Source organism: Eleutherodactylus coqui, chromosome 11, assembly GCF_035609145.1.
Source record: "Eleutherodactylus coqui strain aEleCoq1 chromosome 11, aEleCoq1.hap1, whole genome shotgun sequence".
NCBI classification, from domain to species: Eukaryota; Metazoa; Chordata; class Amphibia; order Anura; family Eleutherodactylidae; genus Eleutherodactylus; species Eleutherodactylus coqui.
In genome coordinates this window covers 121598940-121621206 of record NC_089847.1, presented here as the reverse complement: position 1 = coordinate 121621206, position 22267 = coordinate 121598940, and the positions used below count along the sequence as shown (strand labels likewise).

At 45.6% G+C, this 22267-nt stretch overlaps 1 protein-coding gene across 2 annotated transcripts in view; it reads right to left on the bottom strand.

Annotated features, from left to right (window-relative positions):
• Positions 1–338: 338 nt before the first annotated feature.
• The window catches only part of LOC136582414 (tumor necrosis factor receptor superfamily member 10B-like), a 57586-nt gene continuing 35657 nt past the window's right edge, over positions 339–22267 (bottom strand). For both annotated transcript variants that reach the window (XM_066583449.1, XM_066583450.1), the window contains exons 3-8: positions 14194–14319; positions 13182–13265; positions 11856–11881; positions 7434–7553; positions 6052–6097; positions 339–2103 (exon numbers count right to left, since the gene is read on the bottom strand). In XM_066583449.1, the coding sequence (XP_066439546.1) occupies positions 1817–2103; positions 6052–6097; positions 7434–7553; positions 11856–11881; positions 13182–13265; positions 14194–14319 (689 nt within the window). In that variant the 3' untranslated portion in view covers positions 339–1816. The remainder of the gene's footprint in view (positions 2104–6051; positions 6098–7433; positions 7554–11855; positions 11882–13181; positions 13266–14193; positions 14320–22267) is intronic.

The following is a 22267-nucleotide window of genomic DNA, read 5'->3' as shown; positions in this document are numbered from 1 at the left end:
CAAGGATTTCTGCCGACCACTGGTTTTCCTCACTTCATCATATCTTTTGCCTATCCACAGCAGCTCGCCTCGTGAAAGCCATGAAATACGCTAATTAAGATCGGGACTCGATTGTGGCCAATTTTCCTTCACATGATTATACGGTGCATACGAGCGAATGTATAAATGCATATGCGTACGGTGTGAACGAGGCCTAAGAGTGTATATTGGCTAGTCATTGAAAGACAAACTATTGCCTGTGTTAGCGAAAATATTTGCTAATTGGTATGTTTTCAAGCACCAAATTAACAGTGAATGCTTGAGCATCGAGGAAGTTTACAAATCACCCACACATTGGATGTGATTGGAAGTCATCTGGTTTTATTCCACAAACCGCAAATATATTTTATACAAAGACATGCGAAACGAGTCTAGAACACACCTCATTTGCAATAATTATAATTTATTCTAAGTCATTTATCATCATTGGTTATTAAAAACTCAACAAGAACAATGATGTCTTAGTTAGAGGTAGGACTTCCCTCAGGCTGATTGAAACTATTTCTCATAAGACTTCTGCAAAATGGCCTTGAAGATGGCCTTGCATTCGTATAACAGAACAGTAGTATGACCTAAAGAAAGACAGTAACATAGTATGTTAGGCTGAAGGGAGACAATGTTCATCTAGTTCCGGCTGTTTCTACTCTCTACTTGTTGATCCAGAGGAAGGCAAAAAAAATCCCAATGAGGCAGAAGCCAATTAGCCCACTTGGGAGAAAAAATTCCTTCCCGACTCCATAGTGGCAGTCAGAATAATCCCTGGATCAACGTTTTGATAGTTCCTACCTGAGTCCAAGACCTGGATCAATAACCCGCTGATCACCTAATGTCTATATCCTGTAATATTCTTCCCCTCCAGAAAGACATCTAGTCCTTTTTAAACTCCTCTATGGATTTTGCCATCACCACGTCCTCAGGCAGAGAGTTCCACAGTCTCACTGCTCTTACAGTAAAGAACCCCCTTCTGTGTTGGTGATGGAACCTGCTTTCTTCTAGACGTAGCGGATGCCCTCTTGTTACCGTCGCAGTCCTGGGTATAAACAGATCATGGGAGAGATCCTTGTATTGTCCCCTCATGTATTTATAGTGAATAGCTGTAATAAGAGCAGGTTACAAGACATAAAACGGAGGACAGCAAATCTTATAGCTTCCCTCACACCTGTTTACACCAGACGATAATCAACCAGTGACTATTTTTAAGTGAAATGAAAGGAAACAAGATAGTCACGGTGTTAGTAACAACTATCCCTTGGATTCACTTTTTTTTTGGATTATAGTTCTGTCTAAAACCACTCTTAGGTCGGCTTCACAAGAGTTGTGTGTTGCGAGACACACAAATCTTGCACAAATATGAACCCCATTCTTTGGAATGGTGTTATACACTTGAGCAATGTTTTCATGCATGGCACCGTGATGCGATGCTATACGGGAAACAAATCGTGGCATGTTCTATCATGCTGCGTGCTCTCGCATTGCAGAGTCCATTATTTTCAATGGAGTCGGTGGCAGCATCACACCGCGTGCTATGTCCTGCATACAGAGAGGGGAGATCCTTATTGGCCACAACATGTGTCATTAGAGTCTGGAGGCCCCCCCATACACATTAGATGACTGAAATCAGTGGGTTCAGCTGAAATCTCTCTAATGTGTATGGTCTCCTTTAAGCTAACTCCTAAAGAGCTGCTCACTGAAGGACCTTGAGGGTGCTTTCACATGGATAGAATATTAGCACCCTGAAACCTACTAGCTTTGGAAATATAGCAAGTGCCAGAGCATTTTAGGCTATGGGTATTCTTTTACCCTTTAAAGCTTCTTCAATCCTATATCTACAGTCTGGCAGTTTCATAACCTTCAGTACATCATAAATGGCGCCCACTGTTGCTCGCCGTCCCTCTTGCTTCCTCCATGCCAAGAGCATTTGATAGTTTTGTTCAGATACATCATTTTGGTAATCCATACTGATAGTTTCAATGTTGACATCTGCCAGTCCCAGAAGCCTAATTAGTTCCTTCCATCTACTGGGTGGGACAGTTTCCTTCAGACAAATGTAGACATGTGACCAGCCTGCAAATAGAAAGCAGAGGAGCAACAAGTAAATGAATGTCGGTGGGGAGATTTATCGATATAGTCAGAGAATACAAAGTTTTATGTGATGGGGAACACAATAGTTCAAAATGGCACAAGTGACACAATAACATTGGTATGGCTCACTAGCTGTAGTGGACACTTTACTTTACTACATGCCACCTCCTTGAGGCTGTCATACTTGCATCAGTATTTTACACCAAAAAATAGTCCCAACCATGGCAGATTATTGGAACTTTACACATAATGATTTGGTATACACTACCGTTCAAAAGTCTCAAAACACCTCAATTTTTCCAATTATTTTTGACAATAACACAGATGAAATCAAGCAAATAATGTGAAATGATTCAAAAGTAAATTAAAAACAAATATTGTAATTAAATTTTAACCTGAAATGTAACAATAGTCTGAATTTATTATGTTGACCAAATTGATTTTTTTTAGGGAACACATGAAGGACAGTTGCTCTGTAGCACAGAAAGCAAATTATGGTTTGAAATTGGCTGAAAACTATTCCTACAGGCGTCTCAACCCTTGTAGATTACTTTCAAACCATCCTATTTTACATAACCAGTGTTGGAACAGATTGCATTACAAAAACTTTCCAGGGCAGGATTTGGACAGTTTCTCTTTTCAGGACAGAACGTATTGCTGTCGAAATGACAAGAGAAAGGTAATTAACCAAATAAGACAGGTAATTATAGCCCTTAGAAATGTAGGTCTGCCCTACAGAGAAATTACCAAGAAAGCCAAGGTGGCAGTCGGTACAGTTTCCAATCCCATCAAGAGCCACTTGGAAAATAGACAAAACTCTGACAGGAAGAAGGCCACTACAGAATCAGATGACAAGTTTTTGAGAGTCAACAGTTTGCATGATTGGTGCCTCACAAGATAAGACTTCGATCTGCAGGTTTAAGAGGTAGAGTAAGAAAGTCACTGCTAAGATTGCAAAATAAAAAACAACTCGCCTGGGCCAAGCAGCACCTCCAGTGGACTACGGAAAAGTGGAAGAAGGTCTTATGGAATGATGAACTAAAATTTTACATCTTTGGTAAATCATGCAGGGTTTTTGTACACCTTTGAGTAGGTTAAAGGATGGTTACTGAGTGTGTAACACAAACTGTCAAATGTGGTGGAGGAAGTGTGAGGGTCTGGGCTCTTATGCTGGTTCCAGAGTTGGCAAGTTGCACAGGGTGACTGGCATGCTGGACAAAAAATACTATGCTATCACAGCATTTTGATATGCCATGCAATACCCTATGGTGTACACCTAGTTGGTCAGAAGTTCATAGTATAGCAAGACAATGATCCAAAACATACTTCTAGGTTATATCAGAACTGCTTAAGAAAACAAGAAGGAAGCAGTAGGCTTCAAAGAATGGAATGGCCTGCACAGTCTCCAGACTCAAAACCCATTGAGTTTGTTTTGGATAAACTGGACAGATGGGTGAAGGCAAAGCAAACTACAAGTGCAGCACATTTATGGGAACTTCTGCAACAATATTGGGAAGACATTTCCGAACAATATCTGAATGCTCTTATAGAAAGAATGCCTCTATTGTGCAAACTGTTAGTCAGCTAGAGATGGATACTTTGAAGTGTCAAAAATCTAGATTTAGGCCGCCTGCAGACGGGCGGGTTGGATCCTGCGGCGAGGATTCTCGCGGCGGGACCCGACCTGAGCGCCTGCAGGGACCAGCGCATACTTACCCGCGCCCCGCAGTTCCGGCTCTTTCACGTGACGGCGCATGCGCAGACCAGAGCCGGCGCCAGGTGAGTGACGTTTCTGTGCGGGGCTCGCACAGAAATAGGACATGCCACGGTTAGTTTGCTGCGCGAGATTTTGCACGGCCAAACCGCGGCCGTCTACATAGGATTGCGTGTGCAGGGGGCCTAAATTTGATGAAACAAAGTTAAACCACTATTTTTATTTATTTTAACTTGTTTATTTGTTCTATGCTTTTATTTCAAACTACATTTGAGACATTAAACTGTATAAATATCAATAAAATCTGGAAAAATTGAGGTGCTGTAGAACTTTTGACCAGTAGTGTATCCTTATTCTTTAGTAGCTCCAGACCCCTGAGGCCTGGGTCACACGGGCGTTTTCTTCCCGTGATTTGCGCATGCACATGTGATTCGCGTAGATATAGAGCCAATGCTTCGCAATGGGATCGGTCACATGTCTGCTTTTTATGCAGATGTGCGATAAATTATAGGACACACCGATTCGCAGAACGCGCCTATCTGCGTTCTGCGCATCGTTGTGTTCCATATATGTGCTCAATGGGGCCGGCGGCAGCAGCGCCGACCCCATTGAGAACATATACTTAAAGATCGTTCTCCTCTGCCACAGCTGTAACAGCTGTGGCAGAGAAGAACGATGTTCGCCCGTTGAATTCAATGGAACCGGCAATACAGCCTGCTCCATAGAAAGCAATGGGCTGCCGGCGAGCGCTGGATGAATTTTCGGGAAGGTCTTAAAAATATAAGCTCTTCCCTGAAAACCATCCTAAAATGTGTAAAAGTGAAAAAAAAAGTATACTCACCTTTTTGAATGACAGCTGAGAGCTGCCTCTGATTGGTCCCTGTGCTCAGCCAATCAGAGGCAGCACTCACTCACCCATTCATGAATTCATGAATGGGTAAGTGAGAGCTGCCTCTGATTGGTGAAGGCTGTGACCAATCAGAGGCAGCCCATTCAGCAGGCGGGGATTTTAAATCACCGCCTGCTGAATACTACACAGAGCAGTTCAGGAGAACTGCCGGCCGGACGCGGCTGAACTCCGGCTGCAAGAAAAAGGTGAGTATACTTTTTTTTTACTTTAACACATTTTCAGCATGGTTTTCAGGGAAGGGCTTATATTTTAAGCCCTTCCCCGAAAATTCATCCAGCGCTTGCCGGCAGCCCATTGCTTTCAATGGAGTTGGCTGTATTACCGGCTCCATTGAATTCAACGGGCGAACATCGTTCTCCTCTATCACAGCTGTGGCAGAGGATAGCGGGCAGCGCTGGGCCGTTTCGCTGAAAACGCTGCTAGCTGCAGATTTTTCGGCGAATCGTCGGCCCCAGTCACGCGATTTGCGGATGCGCATCCATCATGCGATGCGCAAATCGTGCGAAAAAACGCCCGTGTGACTGAGGCCTGAGGATGCTCTACATTGGCGAAACATGTTGTTTTTTTTTCGATGTTTCTTTTAGTTCAAACACGCAGACCTGGCAACATTATTTAGACAGTCATTAGTCTGCAGCAGTGACCTGCTTGATATATAGTTACTAGCTATCTAGGAGAGCGCTATAAGGCCCAATATACAGCATACTGCAGCAGCACTGAATGATATATATTAGAGGTGGCTCAGCACTCCCAGGTTTTCTAGGCAGGATTTTGTATTTTTAATTTCTATGCCTCTTAGTATTTCACTTAGTTCAATAAAAGTTAGATTTTAATAATAGTTTTGTACCAAGGTGTTTCTTGCCCTTTGGGCAATGTTGGTGTTTATTATTGGTAATACGCCAGGTGTACACCTTAAGGCCGCCTGCACACGGGCGGAAATCCCGCTGCGGGATTTCCCGTGGGATTTCCGCCACTGAAAGTTTGTATAGGAGTGCATTACAATACGCACTCCTATGCAGACGGCCGCGGTTTGGCCGCGCGAAATCTCGAGCGGCAAACAAACCGCGACATGTCCTATTTTTGTGCGGGGCTCGCACTCACCCGGCCGCCGGCTTCGGTCTGCGCATGCGCCGGCTGCGCCGCAGCCGGCACATGAAAGAGCTGGGGCCGCCAGGCGCGGGAGAGTACGCGCTCGTCCCTGCAGGCTCTCGGGTCGGGTCCCGCGGCGAGAATTCTCGCTGCCGGATCCGACCCGCTCGTGTGCAGGCGGCCTAAGGGACATTTTTAATACTTTATGGATAATCCTTACCCTTGTCATCCATCTCCGCCGGCAACGCCTCACATTGGTCATCACACTGGAACGGCAAACAAAAAACAATATATAATTTAAAATTACTAAGTATAAAATGTCTTGACTTCTTAATACCTTCCCTACCCCCATATGGCTATAGAACTGTCTATGCACCATGCAGTTAGGACGTATATAAATATATATGCGGTGGAAGCCAAGCCTGCTCCATACTCCTTTTCATTTTTCTGTTGATGGATGAGTCAGAGGGCTTGTTCTTTGTGGATCTATCTATCTATCTATCTAATATCTATCTATCTATCTATCTATCTATCTATCTATCTATCTATCTATCTATCTAATATCTCTCTCATATCTATCTATCTATCTATCTATCTAATATCTCTCATATCTATCTATCTATCTATCTAATATCTCTCTCTCTCTATCTATCTCATATCTATCTATCTATCTCATATCTATCTATCTATCTATCTATTTATCTCATATCTATCTACATGTCTATCTATCTCATATCTATCTATCTAATAACTCTCTCATATCTATCTAATATCTATCGCTCTCATATCTATCTATCTAATATCTCTCATATCTATCTATATCTCATATCTATCTCTCATATCTATCTATCTCATATATATATCTCATATCTATCTCATATCTATCTCTCATATTTATCTATCTCATATATATCTCTCATATCTATCTATCTATATGTCTATCTATCTCCTATCTATCTATCTATAATCTATCTATCTATCTATCTCATATCTATCTATCTGTCTATCTATCTCATATCTATCTCATATCTATCTATCTATCTCATATGTCTATCTATCTAATATCTCTCATATCTATCTATCTATCTCATATCTATTTCTCATATCTGTCTATCTATCTATAATCTATCTCATATCTATCTATCTATCTATCTATCTATCTATCTATCTATCTCCTATCTATCTCATATCTGTCTATCTATCTATAATCTATCTCATATCTATCTATCTATCTCATATCTATCTCATATCTATCTCCTATCTGTCTATCTATCTATCTATCTATCTATCTATCTCCTATCTATCTCATATCTGTCTATCTATCTATAATCTATCTCATATCTATCTATCTATCTCATATCTATCTCATATCTATCTCCTATCTATCTATCTATCTATCTATCTATCTATCTATCTATCTATCTATCTATCTATCTATCTATCTAATATCTATCTATCTATCTATCTATCTATCTATCTATCTATCTATCTATCTATCTCACAACTGTCTATCTGTCTCACATCCATCTCTCTGGCTCATGTCTGTCTGTTTTATTAAATGCATGTATAATAATGTCCCACATGGCTGTTCTATTAACCTACCTTAGTGGCTTCAGAGTTAATCTCTGGATCCGTTTCTGCTGGCAATAAAATATTGGCATATTTGTTACTCCATTTTAGAACTTCAGAATCACTTCTCACTATTTTGTCAAACGGTTGGATCTGCAAAGAATATCATATCATAATTTTAATAAGCACTATCGCCATTGAATTACTTATCATCACTAAAGTTACAATATGTATAAGACTGCATGTATGCCAATTCTGCTTTCCCTTGCTGTTACTCTTAACCCAAAAACACACCAACACCGAAATTGGGTCCTATGGACATGCAGTGGCTGTTTATCATTCCACTGGTGTGCTCCATATGGGGAACTATTGTTTATGTTAATTAGCTCTCTGCCATTTACCCTCAGAGGATTAGTGAATAGAGATAAGGGCCCCAGCAATATTGACAGGGCCCCCATCCTTCCTCCTCTGTTTTATTCTTTCTTGGACTTTTTGACATTTTGTCAAAATCTACCTCTATTGTCACTTGTTTTTCTGTTGGTTTCTTGGTCCTTTTTTGTTGATTCTATAATAGAATATTAATTAAATCTATTATAAAAGTTATATTTTAAGAGGTCCTACCCAGTGATTACATTGAAGCATGACATGAATACCAAAACCACACCATTGTAACCGTCCATAATGGAGCGAACCCTCCGAAAGCCCCGCTTTAACCAGAGGCTTGAGTTCACTGGAAAATTAATGCTGGCATGGAAACCTTCCACCATGAAGGATGCAGCGTAAACCTATGCTGCACTCCGCCCCACCCCACTTGCCAGCACCTAAGCCTTTTATAGTCCGTCTTTCAGGTGAACTCCATCCCTCGGCAACAAATTTTCGTTGTCCCTTTCCAGCTCCTTGTGGCTAATTGCCATTCTTTCCACAGTGTGTACAACTTTGGAGACTCAAAAGTTTGTCTTCCTAACATATTCTATAGCTGTGGGATTTCTTGCAGCTTGCCACCACATCGGACCAGATCAAGGTCACATTGGTAAAAAATTCACACAAGCATCCCAAGTCCTGCTTGATCACAGTGATCAACTCCACAACTTTAACCATACCTAGTATGTTTCCCCGAAAATAGGCAAAAGAGGCACAGGGTTGTATTTTCAGGGGGTCTCTTATACTCACCTAGCAGGCGACATCCGGGTCCCTCCCGCTGGTCTCCAACAGGCTTCCTTGTAGTCCTCAGCACCGATGAATGGCTGTGATTGATCAATAAATGGCTGTGATTGGTTTATCGATCGCCGGCTCTAATTGGTGGTGTTTGCGAACCAATTAGAGCAATTTCTTGCTGGAGGCAGGATATTTAAGCGCCGTTACCAGCAAGAAGTGCTCTGTCGGTGCTGAGGACTACACAGAAGCCTGCCAGAGTACCGGAGAGCAGCAACCTGAGTATTGCCTTTTTTTCATGTAGTGTAACTAGGGCTTATTTTCTGGGTAGGACTTACAGTTCAATATAGCCCGAAAATCAGGGTAGAGCTTATTATCGGGGTAGGTATTATTTTCGGGGAAACATGGTAGAGCGTTTCCTCTTGCATGAAGCAACACAATCACAGGGCCTTGTGCAGACATACTTATCTGTATCAACTCAGGCAACATCATCAACCACTGGAGAACTGTAACTCCACATGGACCTTCCTTCACTCTCTGCTCAGCCTAATATACATAAGAATAGCCAACAATCCACTCAACTGGAGATTTTGAAAAAACAAGAAACCTGTGTTTCTGCTAATATAGGTTATTCCCAAAATATGCAAACGAAAAACTCAGCACGTCATTAGATCCAGCCTGACATAGGAACGATAACAGTGTGATTTCCACCAGCCTACGTGTTTAACCGCCTCTGCATCGAGACCACAAGCATCCACTGTGGTTGCTGTCCCAATCCTGAATGAGTGTGTTCCAAATTCCCAAGGGTTTACACCCAACTCTCGCCAGCAGGAACAAAAAACAGTACTGAACTAAAAACACAAGAGCACTACCTCTATCACTGCAAACAAGCGATTTAAGAGCCAGAAGGACACCGGCCGCCATCCGTCAAACCCATTTTTTATTTTTTACAACCCTTCATTACCTGGCGTATGACAAAAACCAACGCGTTTGCTGGACTGGCTGTGTTTCACATTGAAACACAGCCAGCCCAGGATCTGTGCTTGATAAAGGAGCGCCTTTGGCTCCGAAATGCGTCACACCATGTATTGTTTGTTAATGCATAGTCTCTCTATTTAAATACTAAGGATTCCCCTCCTTCCTATTACTATCATTTATTGACTACACAAGAAGGTTCTCTTAGATGTAATTCCCTTTACATTACTAAATATTTGGTGTTTTTGGTGTTCTCTGGGTACCCTAAGCACAGGAGACTTGTTTTTCCAGAAAATGGTATCTATGGTACCAAGAAGTCAACACACTTTGTGGTTGAAGCTGATACAGGACATATGCCAGTGCCAAAAATGCCTGCAGCCAATTGCTGAACATCTTGGCAACCTTGGGCTTCTTATCTGCACCCCTCTCAAAATTGAGCTCTTTGTCAACCGTTATGTGGGACCAGATGTCAACATATTCTCCTTTTTTTATTTTTTCCTTTATGTCCTCTGTTAAACCAACACCGAGTGGAGCTACCTCCCAGAACATTGTGTCCCGGAAAGATAGGCCCCATGTCTCCGATTCCCGATCCGGTGGGTGACCCACGCCTCCCGGTGACACCATGGTGAAAACAACTTCTTTAACCTTCTCCAAATGTGCCAACATCGCTTTTAATACTGACCGTAAATCACCCTGCACACCAAAATTAGACCACACACGCTGTCAGCTCAACTCACCGTCCCTCCTGTCCTCCGTTGTCCTCTTGGAACGACTTGATCTCGACGGCAATCTGCTTCCATGGCGACGGCGTCCGCCCTCACATGATGAGCATGACGATTACGTGGAATGTGTTGCCCTGTGCTGAGAATGGTAGGATCGGCAGCCACGTCTGTCATACTTGTCATGCCGACCGGAACCATGTCCTCTTTTCTCTTTGCCCAGCTCATATTGTATGCTCGAGCACCGTTCTCCCTCCTGCATTCAAATTCTTTTGGCGGGCAGGCCTGCCACCCACAGCTCCCTGTGCTGAACTACCACACTGTTGTGCACGCACCTGTCCCCAGCTCTGACCGGCCACGGGTGCCTCTGTGCCCGCGCCAGGAAATATCAATGGTGAGGCCAAATATGACTGGCCAGTTGGAAGGTGGGCCTGGCTACTGTGATCCGCACACAACTCCATGCCACTCTGTTCAGTGTTCCCTTACCTGACAGCCCGACCATCCATGGCATCTCCAGACCACCCAGCAGGACCTTCGCTCGCACCTCCGCTCCACCTTGGTAGCGGTGGACAGCCCTGCCAGGCAACGGGACTCCAGCAGATGCTAGCGGTTGCCGATACTCGTGGTCCTCCACTTCTACTGTCCCAGATATTCCCCCTCCCAACAGGCTGGGGCTCAGCTGTCCAGGTTACTGTTGGCACCACTGAGGCCTACCTTGTTTGCCATCTTCTCCTTCTGCCTTCCCCAATGATCGAGGACCTTCAGCTCCGGAGGGAATGGGTGGCTGGCAGCTCCTCTAAATTTCATCCAGCCAACCATGACCAACCTGTGCCACTTTCTCTAAGCTGCTGTGGGGACTCCATTATAGCAACAGCAAGAAAGCTGTTCTGTCTTGTACCCCATCCTTGGCAGAAGTATACCACCCCTTCCCCACTATTTAACTCTGCGGATAATGCCCATCAGACTGCAAGTTCAGCCAGCAGTCACAGCCTTACCATCTCACATCCTTAAAAGGTACAGTGCTTCTTGCAGTCAATGGCCACTGTTATTTACTATGCTGCCTACCAAGTCTACAATATACTAGAGGTATATGGGACTCCATTCAGGGAACAGGAAGCCACAACCCCTAACCGAACTGAACCATTATATGACAGAACCGAGTGGCGCAGAATGGACCCCATTAGCTTTAATGGGGTCTGTTAGGTTTTCGTCTGGCATTTTGTAGGATTTGACTGGATAAAATAGCGCAGCATGATTGTCATTTTTGGCAATCAAATCAGTGACAGAGGTTCCATTATTTTGATCCCCTCATTTTCCATGATATTTGGATTACAATTTAAAACTTAAGTATCTATAGTCTAGGATCTATATTTTACTGGAGGCAGCAAATTCAGTTGCCTTTTTTAATACATGTTGAAGTCTAAACCAGCGGACTGCAGCCTACGGATCCCCAGCTGTTGTCAAACTACTAGTATGGAACTACAACTCCCAGCCAGCGGCTGCCAGGAGGACATAGTGAAAGTTGTAGTCTCACAACAGCTTGAGAGCCACAGGTTGCTGAGCACTTATTTCCCCACACAGGACAAACATACATGTAATTCGGGCTCACCTCGGCATCTTCTGGTTTTATTTCATCTACAAAAGAAAACTTAAGTAACTCACTTTTAGATCTTCAAGACGGACATTTCTATGTTGTATCTTCTTAAATTGGTTGTGTGTGGAGGATCGTTCCTTAAAGGAGTTGTCTGGTTACTGGATAACATTTCCCCTATACTACCAACTGTGCTAAAATAACAAATGGAACAGTACTTACTCCTCCTCTGCCGCTGCAATCCAGCACTGCAGCCCCGCTGTGGTCCCGTTATTTGTTGTGGAAGATGATGTCAGTGGAATCACCTGACTCCTGCGACTAATCAGAGGAGCTGCAGCAGTTAGGTGATTTCTGCTGACATCATCTTCCACAACAAACACCGGGACCACAGTGGGACTGCAGTGCTTGATCACGGCAGCAGAGAAGGGGTAAGTAAAGCTCCTTCTGTTATTTTATGGTAGTATAGGGGGATTGTTGTCCAGTAACTGAACAGCGCCTTTAAGGAGCCCGTGCACATTCAGCAGCTGTCGACCAATTGCTTGTTTGGCCAACAAATCTTTCTTCCAGCTGCCCCATACACATGAACACTCAATTCAGCCCAAGTATATGGTGGCAGCTTATCTCCAGGGGGGAAGAAAAGGATTGCCTGCTGAAATTAAACATGGTCGACCCTTCTTTCCTTCAACATCATCTGTTAGGGGGCCTCCATACACATAGAGTTGTCCAGTCCCACCAAATATGTTGGGTTCAAATGACTTTGTTGACTAATGTATGTGAAGGCCTTAATAGGGCATATCGTAGACATCATGGGGGAGGATCTGCAAGGACCAGAATGGATAGCTGCTGCAAAGAGTGGCTCTTGCACTTTAAGACTCGGGCCTATTCAATTGAATGGGAACCATGTAGTACCATATTTTACCTGCAGGAGGTGACAGCTTCCTGCAGATTCTTCTGTTTTGGGATTTTGAACATCCCCAGTGGTTTGGTGAGAACTTACATTTGGTTCTTCCTTCTACTGTATGTACCCTAATTAGAAAACAAGGGTGAAAAAATAGACAAAGGGGCAAGAGATGGGAGGGAAATGAGGGCCATTCAAGGCCCAAGACCACTGATGTCCTAGACGGATGGGTTTGTGATGATGTGAATATGGGGATTTTTGCTATGGGGATCTTTTTTTAAAAAAAAAAAAAAATCAGATCATTTAATTGAAATTATTTTTTTGAATGCAATTTCTCCTTAATTTCTGTGAAGTATTTATGGCACATCCTGTGGATATGCTATAGACGCCTATGGTTATACCATTTTAATACACAAGTTAAGTAAGATTTAAATAATTCATTTTACCTTTCTTTCTTTTGTAACAGAAGAAGAAAAAAACCAAAATGCAGATGACGACAATGCAGATGCCTACGAAGACTGATAGTACCACTGCAAATTAACAGAAGACAGGATCAATTCTGTGCTCCATCCTGAGGTATGATGGGACAAAAATCCAGAACAAAACCATCTATCAAGGTGTTAAGTAACTTAATATGTCTCTGCCAATCAATGGGGTGTCCTATAAGTGATTAACAAAATATAGAAGATATATAACATTACAAAAAGTCATGTGCCTACATGCTAATTTTTGAGAAGTGACGCAGTAAGATTTTTAACATAAGTTTTTCAATTATACAGCAACGGTTGCATGATAAATTCTGGCTTCCTGCAGCCACCACTAGAGGGAGCTCACAGCATTTAGATCTTTATTGCTCCCACCATACTTCTTACTATCTGTATTAAATCGGGTATTCCGGGCGTTTTAAACTGATGACCTATTCTCTAAATAAGGCACAAGTAGTTGATCGACGAGGCCGGGAACCCTATCCATCAGCTGATCGTCCGCCCCTTTATCAGTGCAGTGTCATCAGCAGTCACTGCAGGAAGTGGAGTAGAGGCTTCACTCTCATTGAAATCAACAGGAATGCTGTGCTTCTCAGAGACTTCCGGTTTCTCTAATGGTTAGGACAACATGTCCTGTCCTGACTATAAGTGAAGCAGGAAGGGTAAGAGAAGCGCAGCGTTCCCGTTGATTTCAATAGGAGTGAAGCTCCCTATGACTCTTCTACCTCCAACCCCAATGACGAAGTCCAACCCCACTGCACTGACAGCCGGAGTGACGATCAGTTGACCGTGGGTGATCCCTGAGCGGTGGCTTCTCAGCGATCAACTAGGGATGACCTATACTGAGGATAGGTCATCAATAGTATTTGCCTAAAAAAACCTTTAAACTTTATGGCTGAGTAGCTGCTTCTCCAGAGAGGGGCTTTTGTGTACCGGGACGCCCTCATCTAGGTGCACTCAATGAATAATTTACCATCATCTCTGCGTGTCAAGCTTCTATCCAATTCATTGGGAGCTTCTGTGAAGTCTTCACAATTTCTGCAAGGGTCCCAGGATGACAAGTCATGACTTGTAGTACAAACTCCCGAGGCGTGGGTCCCTAAAATGAGACATCACAGGTAACATTCCTAAAAGCATGTTCATGATTAACTCCACCTATGCAGCAGGTGATCCACTTGTCAACATAGTAATCTGCACACCCTAAAACTAATACTTTGTTGATGTCTCCTTTGACTTTATGATGGCATTCAGTTACTTTTGGTCGGTGTCTATCAACATGGCACGTCTTTACCCACTCTTCCACGCAGAAGCTCTCCAAATCTGTCAGATTACGAGGGCATCTTGTGTGTAGCGCCCTCTTCAGGTCACCCATGAACCTACAATGGGATTCAGGTCTGGGCTCTGGCTCCAAAACTTTGATCTTCTTCCGGTGAAGCCATTCTCTTGGTGATCTGAAGGTCTGATTTGGGTCGTCGTTGTGCTGAAAGGTGAAATTCCTCTTCATCTTTTTAGCCGAGACCTGAAGGTTTTGTGGGAAAATGGACTGATATTTGGATTTGTTCATTATTTCCTCCACTTTGACTAAAGCTGCAGATCCATCAGCAGAAAAACACCCCAAGAACATAATGCTGCCCCCACCATCTTTACTGTGGGTTGGGGGTCTTCTGGTGATACGTAGTATTGGCTTTGTGCCAAGCATAACTTTTGGAATTGTGTCCAAAATGTTCCCCCGCGGTCTCATCAGACCATCATACATTCTCCCACAGACTTTTGGTGGACTTGATGGAGATTTTGGCAAAACACAGCCGGGCTTGGATATTTTTCTTTGTTAGAAAAGGCTTCCATCTTGCACCCCTACCCAACAGCCCAGACATATGAAGAATATGCGAGAGGGCTGTGTAGTGGCCCAGTACTGGCACTACTGCTTGATATTAACATCTCAGAGAAACTGTGTCACCATATGCATTTTTATTGTTCTGTGTTTTACTATATGTTTGTATCTCCAATACCTCTGCCTTGTGTGTCCCACCACAACCCCCATCATCCACTAGTTCATCTTTCCCTTGTAGCATAGCAGATGGGAGTCAGAATATTAGGCTACCGTAAACCTAAGCTAACATCCCCAACTCCCGCTGGCTACAGTTGTCACATGCACTACACAACCAGTACTTGCCAGAAATGCCTGCAGCTCCTTTAGTGTTGCTGTCGGCCTCTTGGCAGCCTTCTGTACCAATTCTCTTCTGGTCTTTTTATCAATTTTCATCAATTTTTGAGGGGCATCCAGTAATGTCACTGTTGTGGAAACTTTAGTTCACTTCTTGATGACCGACTTCACTGTGTCCCATGCTATATGTAATCTCTTGGAGATGTCTTGGTCTCCTTCTCCTGACTGACACCTTTCAACAATCAGATCTCTTTGACGTTATGTAAACTCTTTATGGACCAACTAAGGCAATGTCAGGAAAATCCTTCTAGAAGAGCTGAACTTTTTTTATGGAGGAAACCAGAATCCCAGTAAATAATGGCGGCAGAGTGCTGACTACTATCCAACATTGTGATTGGCTAATTCTAAACACAACCACATCCCCGAATATAAGAGGGTGTGAACACTTATGCAACCACATTATTTTAGTTTCTTTTTTTTTTTCTCCACCCAATAAGATTTTAGTTTGTATGTCAATGGAATTGTACAGATGACGGGTCACAGTGAAAGTGGAAATAAATCTGAAATGATTCACAATGACAAAAACCTGGCATTTTACAAGGGGTGTGCAGACTTTTTATATCCATTGTGAGTGCAGCTCTGGAGTATAATACAGGATGTAACCCATGATCAGTACAGGATAAGTAATGTATGTACACAGTGACTCCACCAGCAGAATAGTGAGTGCAGCTCTGGAGTATAATACAGGATCAGTACAGGATAAGTAATGTATGTACACAGTGACTCCAGCAGCAGAATAGTGAGTGCAGCTCTGGGGTATAATGTAGGATGTAACTCAGGATCAGTACAGGATAAGTAATGTATGTACACAGTGACTCCACCAGCAGAATAGTGAGTGGAGCTCTGGAGGATAATACAGGATGTAACTCAGGAGCAGTTCAGGATAAGTAATGTATGTACACAGTGACTCTACCAGCAGAATAGTGAGTGCAGCTCTGGAGTATAATACAGGATGTAACTCAGGATCAGTACAGGATAAGTAATGTATGTACACAGTGACTCCACCAGCAGAATAGTGAGTGCATCTCTGGAGAAGGGTGTGTGCTGGTGAGCTCTGCTGAGATCCAGAGGGTGTGGTCATCTCAGGCACAGCATCAGAGTTTGGTCCAGCAAGGCATGCTGTTTCTGGGGCTTCCAGCAGCAATGGAGCCCCTGACCTCCTCCCTCTGGCTTTGGTCAGGTGGAGGGAGGGTTGAATCCCAGGAGGAAGAAGAAAGTTAGTCGGGGCAGCAGCAATGTCACCGCGACTCCCCAGGTGGATACAGAGTCCAGGAGGACAAGAAGCCAGGCTAAAGGAAAGCAGGTCAGTGCCAAAAGAGAGCCTGTAAGTTGGGGCGAACGCCAAAAGGGAGAGTCCGTGGAGGAGCTGGCATCCCGTATCGCCACACATATGCGGGACTATGAAGAGGCCGGGAGGGAGCTAGTGAAGCAGCGCAGAGAGCTACAAGCTGCCCGCTGTGACATGGAACGAGCCTCCCGTGGCAGGAAAATGGCAATTAGACAGAAAATTAAAGCCTGTGAAGAGGCGATCGAAATGTACAAGGAGGAAAGGGAGAGGATCCTGAAGACCAGCGGTCCCTTTAGAGAAAAGTTGCTAAATAACAGGTGGTTCTCCCAGATGGCGGCCAGAGCCCTGGCAGCAGAGAAACTGGGGGTGAATACCAGCACAGCAGCACAGAAGAATCGGAAGCTTTGTAGGGGCAGGCGGCATGCTCTGCTGAGCAGCAGTCCTCGCTGCAAACGGGCACGGGCACCATCGTGGTTACATCGTTTATGTAACCAAGCACCCTGGCCTGGCTGCAAAGTCAGGCCGGGGCGGCTAGCCCTGGGCTCCTAGACCTGGCCTCTGTTGTGAGTCCGGTGCAGGGGACCAGGGAAGAGAGGGTTAATGCGACCCAAAACTTCAAGCCCGCTTGTGCCAGTAGTGGGACTGGAGGAGTTAAGGAGGCAGAGAAGGTGGGTGAAAAGGTTAAAATGAAGGGTCGTGGCCAGACCAGAGGCACTGGTGCTGTTGGTCGCAACCCAGTGGGAGGGGGAGACGATTCGGTCCCAGGTGCCGTCAAAAAAGATGGCGGCTTGGCTGTCCCCCCTGTGTCCCTGAGGTGCCTGTCGGGGACTGAGGGGCTGCGGTGGGTGGTGGTCGGGTCGGCCAATCCTCCCACCCATCCTGGATGTCCCGCTGCAGATCCCAGAGCCGCTGTTGTGGGCGGAGCTTCAGCAACAAAAAGTCCTATGAAATTATGCACAGCGGATGTGGTTTTGCATCCTCAGTTGGTTGCTGAGGTTGGGGACTTGCCCTCTGGGAAAAAAATAAATAAGCAAAAGGCAGGTACTGGTCAGGAGAAGGATGTAAAAGCTGTGAAGAATGTGAATGTGAGTACCCCTGTTACCCCTACTACTGCTGTTTCTATACCTCCAAAGGTCCCCAATACCCCAGGCTCATTGCCTGCTGAACAAGCAGGTATGGTTTCAGTAGATGGTCGGGGGGTGGGACAGGATCCAGTTGGCCCTCCAGCGGCGACAACATCTGGCAGAAATTATGCCAGTGTCGCCGCTGGGGGGAGGGGAGAGGTATCCTCCTTGTCTTCGGGCTCCGGGGACGGTGTCTTACAGAAGCGTCTCCTTGAGGCTTTGAGGAGAGGGGAGAGCTCAATGACTGTAGGAGGTAGAGTTGTGGACTTGTCTCTTTGGGTACAGAGACATGGACTTGGAGCCTTCCGAGAGCAAAGGGGGGAGACTGTATGGTCCCTTCCGACACTCGGGCAGGACATTGGCCGTAGGAACGTGGCCTGTCTTCAGTGGAGAGGCAGTGATGCATGGGGGGGCAAAGTGGTTGAGCTTCTGCTGAAGATGGGTTTTAGGGCGCAGGACATCTATGCCCTTATCCATCCCTACGGCTCGTCTGAGTTTGACATCAGCTTTGCTCGCCCGGAGGGCCTTGAGCTCTTCTGGGGGAACTATGAGTTGATGAAGGACGAGCCCGGCTGGCATGGTTTTGCTGCGCAAGTGGTAACCCGCCAAACTGGAGTTTAGAGAGTGACCGTTTTGACCCGTAATGAGTCACTCTCTTGTTATGACATCATGACTTGGCTCAGTCGATACGGTGAGGTAGTGGATATGCCAAAAAAAAAAAAAAACAGAGATGAACACGGCATCTGGTCCGGAGCCTGGACATTCATGGTAAAACTAAAGCGTTCGGGAAACTCGGTGGCCCACATACCATCTGCGGCTTTCCTCGGTAGGGATCGCATTCTGGTCTTCTACCAGGGGCAACCGAAGCTCTGTCACAAGTGCCGCCTGTAATGTCATCAAGTGCACTCTGTGGGGCGAGGTAGGTCATCTTGCGGCATCCTGTGCGGAGATTAGGTGTCACCTGTGTGGTGACCTCGGTCACCCATTCAGCCGCTGTCCACACTCTTTCGCCAATGTGGTCATGGCCCCAATGGAGGAGAGCCATGAGGTTGCCTCTGCGGGGGAAGGGACCAGCAGAGGCGGAGGAGTCCAGGAGCCTGTGAAGAACAAACATGTTGGGGCTGCTGCACTCACTAAGGCGCCAAGAGAAGCGCAGAAGGAGCAGAGAACTGGTGGAGACACATGTGGCAGGTGGGTCAATGCTGGCACCTGCTCTAGATGCGACTCATGTGGCTGAGGCTCCAGGGGAGGGCGAGTTGGATGAGGAGGTCAGAAGGATCCAGAGGGAGGAGGCTGCCACTTCTTCAAATTCCTCCTACTATGAAAGTGTGGATGAGGATGGCAAGGTGTGGCGACAGAAAAAAGCGAAAGCAGGGCACCGGGGGAAAAAAGAAAAAAATGCGGGTAAGAAGATCTTCCTCTATACTGGCCCAGGCGCAGGAAGGTAAACCAAACTCGCCTCTTGTTGAGCTCTCCAACAGGTTCCAAGCTCTCTCTTCTTCTTCAGAGGAGGTGGAGGGTGAGGATTCTGGGACAAGTGTGTGGACTACAGGGGGCGCAGAGTCTTCCTCTTGTGAGGGTACAGTAACCTCCAGGGGAAGGGCTGGCCTGGGGCCCAGTGACAAGGACGACGAGGTTGAGGAGCCCCTTGCCTTGGACCTTTCGGTGTCAAAAAAACGTGGCAAGGGGTCTTCGTCAGACCCTGAAGAGAAAAGGGGTGGAAAGAAGAAAGCCATCTAACTCAATCATCAAAGATGGCGACACCCGCTCCATTGACGCTGCCATCAATTAACGTTGCCAGCATTAAGTCTTGATTTTCTCGGCCGTGTTGCAGCCGACATTTTGTTTTTGTAAGAGACCAGGCTGCCAAATTTAGCAGCAATACATAAAGCAAAGAGGGAGTGGAGTTCCGGGCCATCCTACTGGTCTCTTGCGACCGAGCCATATAGAGGAGTGGCGGTTCTTTTTACCCCAGCGGTTCAATGCCGACGGGTAATTGAGTTAGAAATAGGGAGGTGCCTGATTTTAGATGTCCTCATGAAGGGAAAAGAGCTACGGTTGGTTAACATCTATGGTCCCCAAAACCCACAGGACCGCAAGGATCTCTTTATGAGGATCAAGCCATACCTTTTTACCAGCCGTCAGGTGATCTTTGGGGGTGACTATAATACCATCACGAGGACCCGTGACAGGGAAGGCTCCCTAGATCGGCTGGCTTACGATAGCGTCGCACTTAAAGGGGTTGTCCCGCGCCGAAACGGGTTTTTTTTTTTTCAATAGCCCCCCCCGTTCGGCGCGAGACAAACCCGATGCAGGGGTTTTAAAAAAAAAAACGGATAGTGCTTACCTGAATCCCCGCGCTCCGGTGACTTCTTACTTACCTTGCGAAGATGGCCGCCGGGATCTTCACCCTCGGTGGACCGCAGGTCTTCTGTGCGGTCCATTGCCGATTCCAGCCTCCTGATTGGCTGGAATCGGCACACGTGACGGGGCGGAGCTACGAGGAGCCGCTCTCTGGCACGAGCGGCCCCATTCAGAAGAAAGAAGACCGGACTGCGCAAGCGCGTCTAATCAGGCGATTAGCCGCTGAAAATTAGACGGCACCATGGAGACGGGGACGCCAGCAACGGAACAGGTAAGTGAATAACTTCTGTATGGCTCATGTTTAATGCACAATGTACATAACAAAGTGCATTAATATGGCCATACAGAAGTGTATACCCCAACTTTGTTTCGCGGGACAACCCCTTTAATAGCATATATGCAACAAAAAATAAACTGTCCCACCTTGCTTTCTTGCGTTGCAGTCTTGGTCCCATAAGCAGGTATACTCACAAGCCTTCACATTGCCATCCGGCTACTTTGGCTTTAGTTAGACACATATATTTCAAATGCAGGAGTCCGGCTATAAAGAGGTGAACCAAAACGCGTACTCTGTTTGTCTGTATGAGCACGAAGTTATTGGAATAAAAGCAAGGTTCTTCACAATAGCTGGACTCCTGCATTTGAAATATATGCCTTTAATAGCATAGCTAGCGAAGCTCGCCTGGTGGATGTCCACATCCGGCACACCCCAGGCCACGCGCGTTTCACCTATTATAGAGGTGAGTGCAGGTCTAGAATAGACAGGTTTTATTTGAAGGAGGAAGCCATCTCTTCACCAGTGTCTGTTGTTGAGGTGGAATTCTCTGACCACTGTCTGATTTTGTTTTCCCTGAATGTTGCAGAGACCCCCCAGATGGGCAGAGGCTTATGGAGGCTAAATTCGTCACTCCTGGAGGAAACAGAGATAAGACAGTCCTTTGAGGATTTTCTGCAGAGCCAGGTACCATTACTGGATCTTTGTAGCAGTAAGTCAGAGTGGTGGGAGATGTTCAAGATCAGGGCGGCCAGGTTCTTCCGCCAGCTCTCTAGCCTCAGGAGCCTGAGTAAGTATCATCTTTATCAGGGCCTGAGGAGGAAACTCGAACGTCTTGTCTTGACTGGAGGTAGCCGCGAGGAGATCTCCAAAATGAAGTCTTTGCTCAAAGGGGGCCAGTATAATAGGCATGCATCTTTGGTTTTTGAGAGGGATTTCGGGAAGTACCACTTGCCCGACCCCTACAGAAACTGCAAGATGTCAGTGAATCGTAAAGTTGTCACTGGACTGATCGACGGTACGGGATCCCTGAACAGGTCCAGATCAGGGATTCTGGAAGTCGTCAAATCCTTCTACTCGCGCCTTTTGAGAAAGAGAGATCTAGATCGAGATGTGATGTTGGCTTTCCTGGATGAAGCTGTTCCTGAGACAGGTGATGACATCTCCCTTAATGTTTTGATGGAGGAGATCAACGTAGAGGAAGTTAAACTGGCGATTGATGAGCTTGGGCTCAAAAAATCGCCAGGCCGGATGGCTTAACATCTGAGTACTATAAGACCTTTAAGGACATCTTGAGTCCCCTCTTGACTGAGGTTTTCAATGAGTGTCTTTCCTCGGACACTCTCCCAAAGTCAATGAGGAGGTCAGCCTTGATCATTCTGTCAAAGGGTAAAGATTCAAGCCATATTGAGAGCTGGCGTCCCATAGCGTTTCTCAATACAGACAGGAAGGTTCTGCCAAAAGTGCTGTTTAATCGGCTGGTCAAGTTTGCACCAGCAAACCAGCATTGCTCTGTTCCAGGCCACAGCACCTTTAGTGCTGTTCTCGGTGTCCGTGAGGCAGTGGAGCAGGGTATGGCTGGTCACTGGAAGGGGTACTTGCTGTCCTTGGATCAGGCCAAAGCGTTTGATCGGGTTAACCGCGAGTAACTCTGGTCTGTTCTTCTGAGGTATGACCTGCCGGTTTGTCAATTGGCTCAGGACATTGTATGCGGGAGCTGAGACTTTCCCGCTAGTGAATGGTTGGGTCGGCCACCCATTCGAGGTTGGGTCT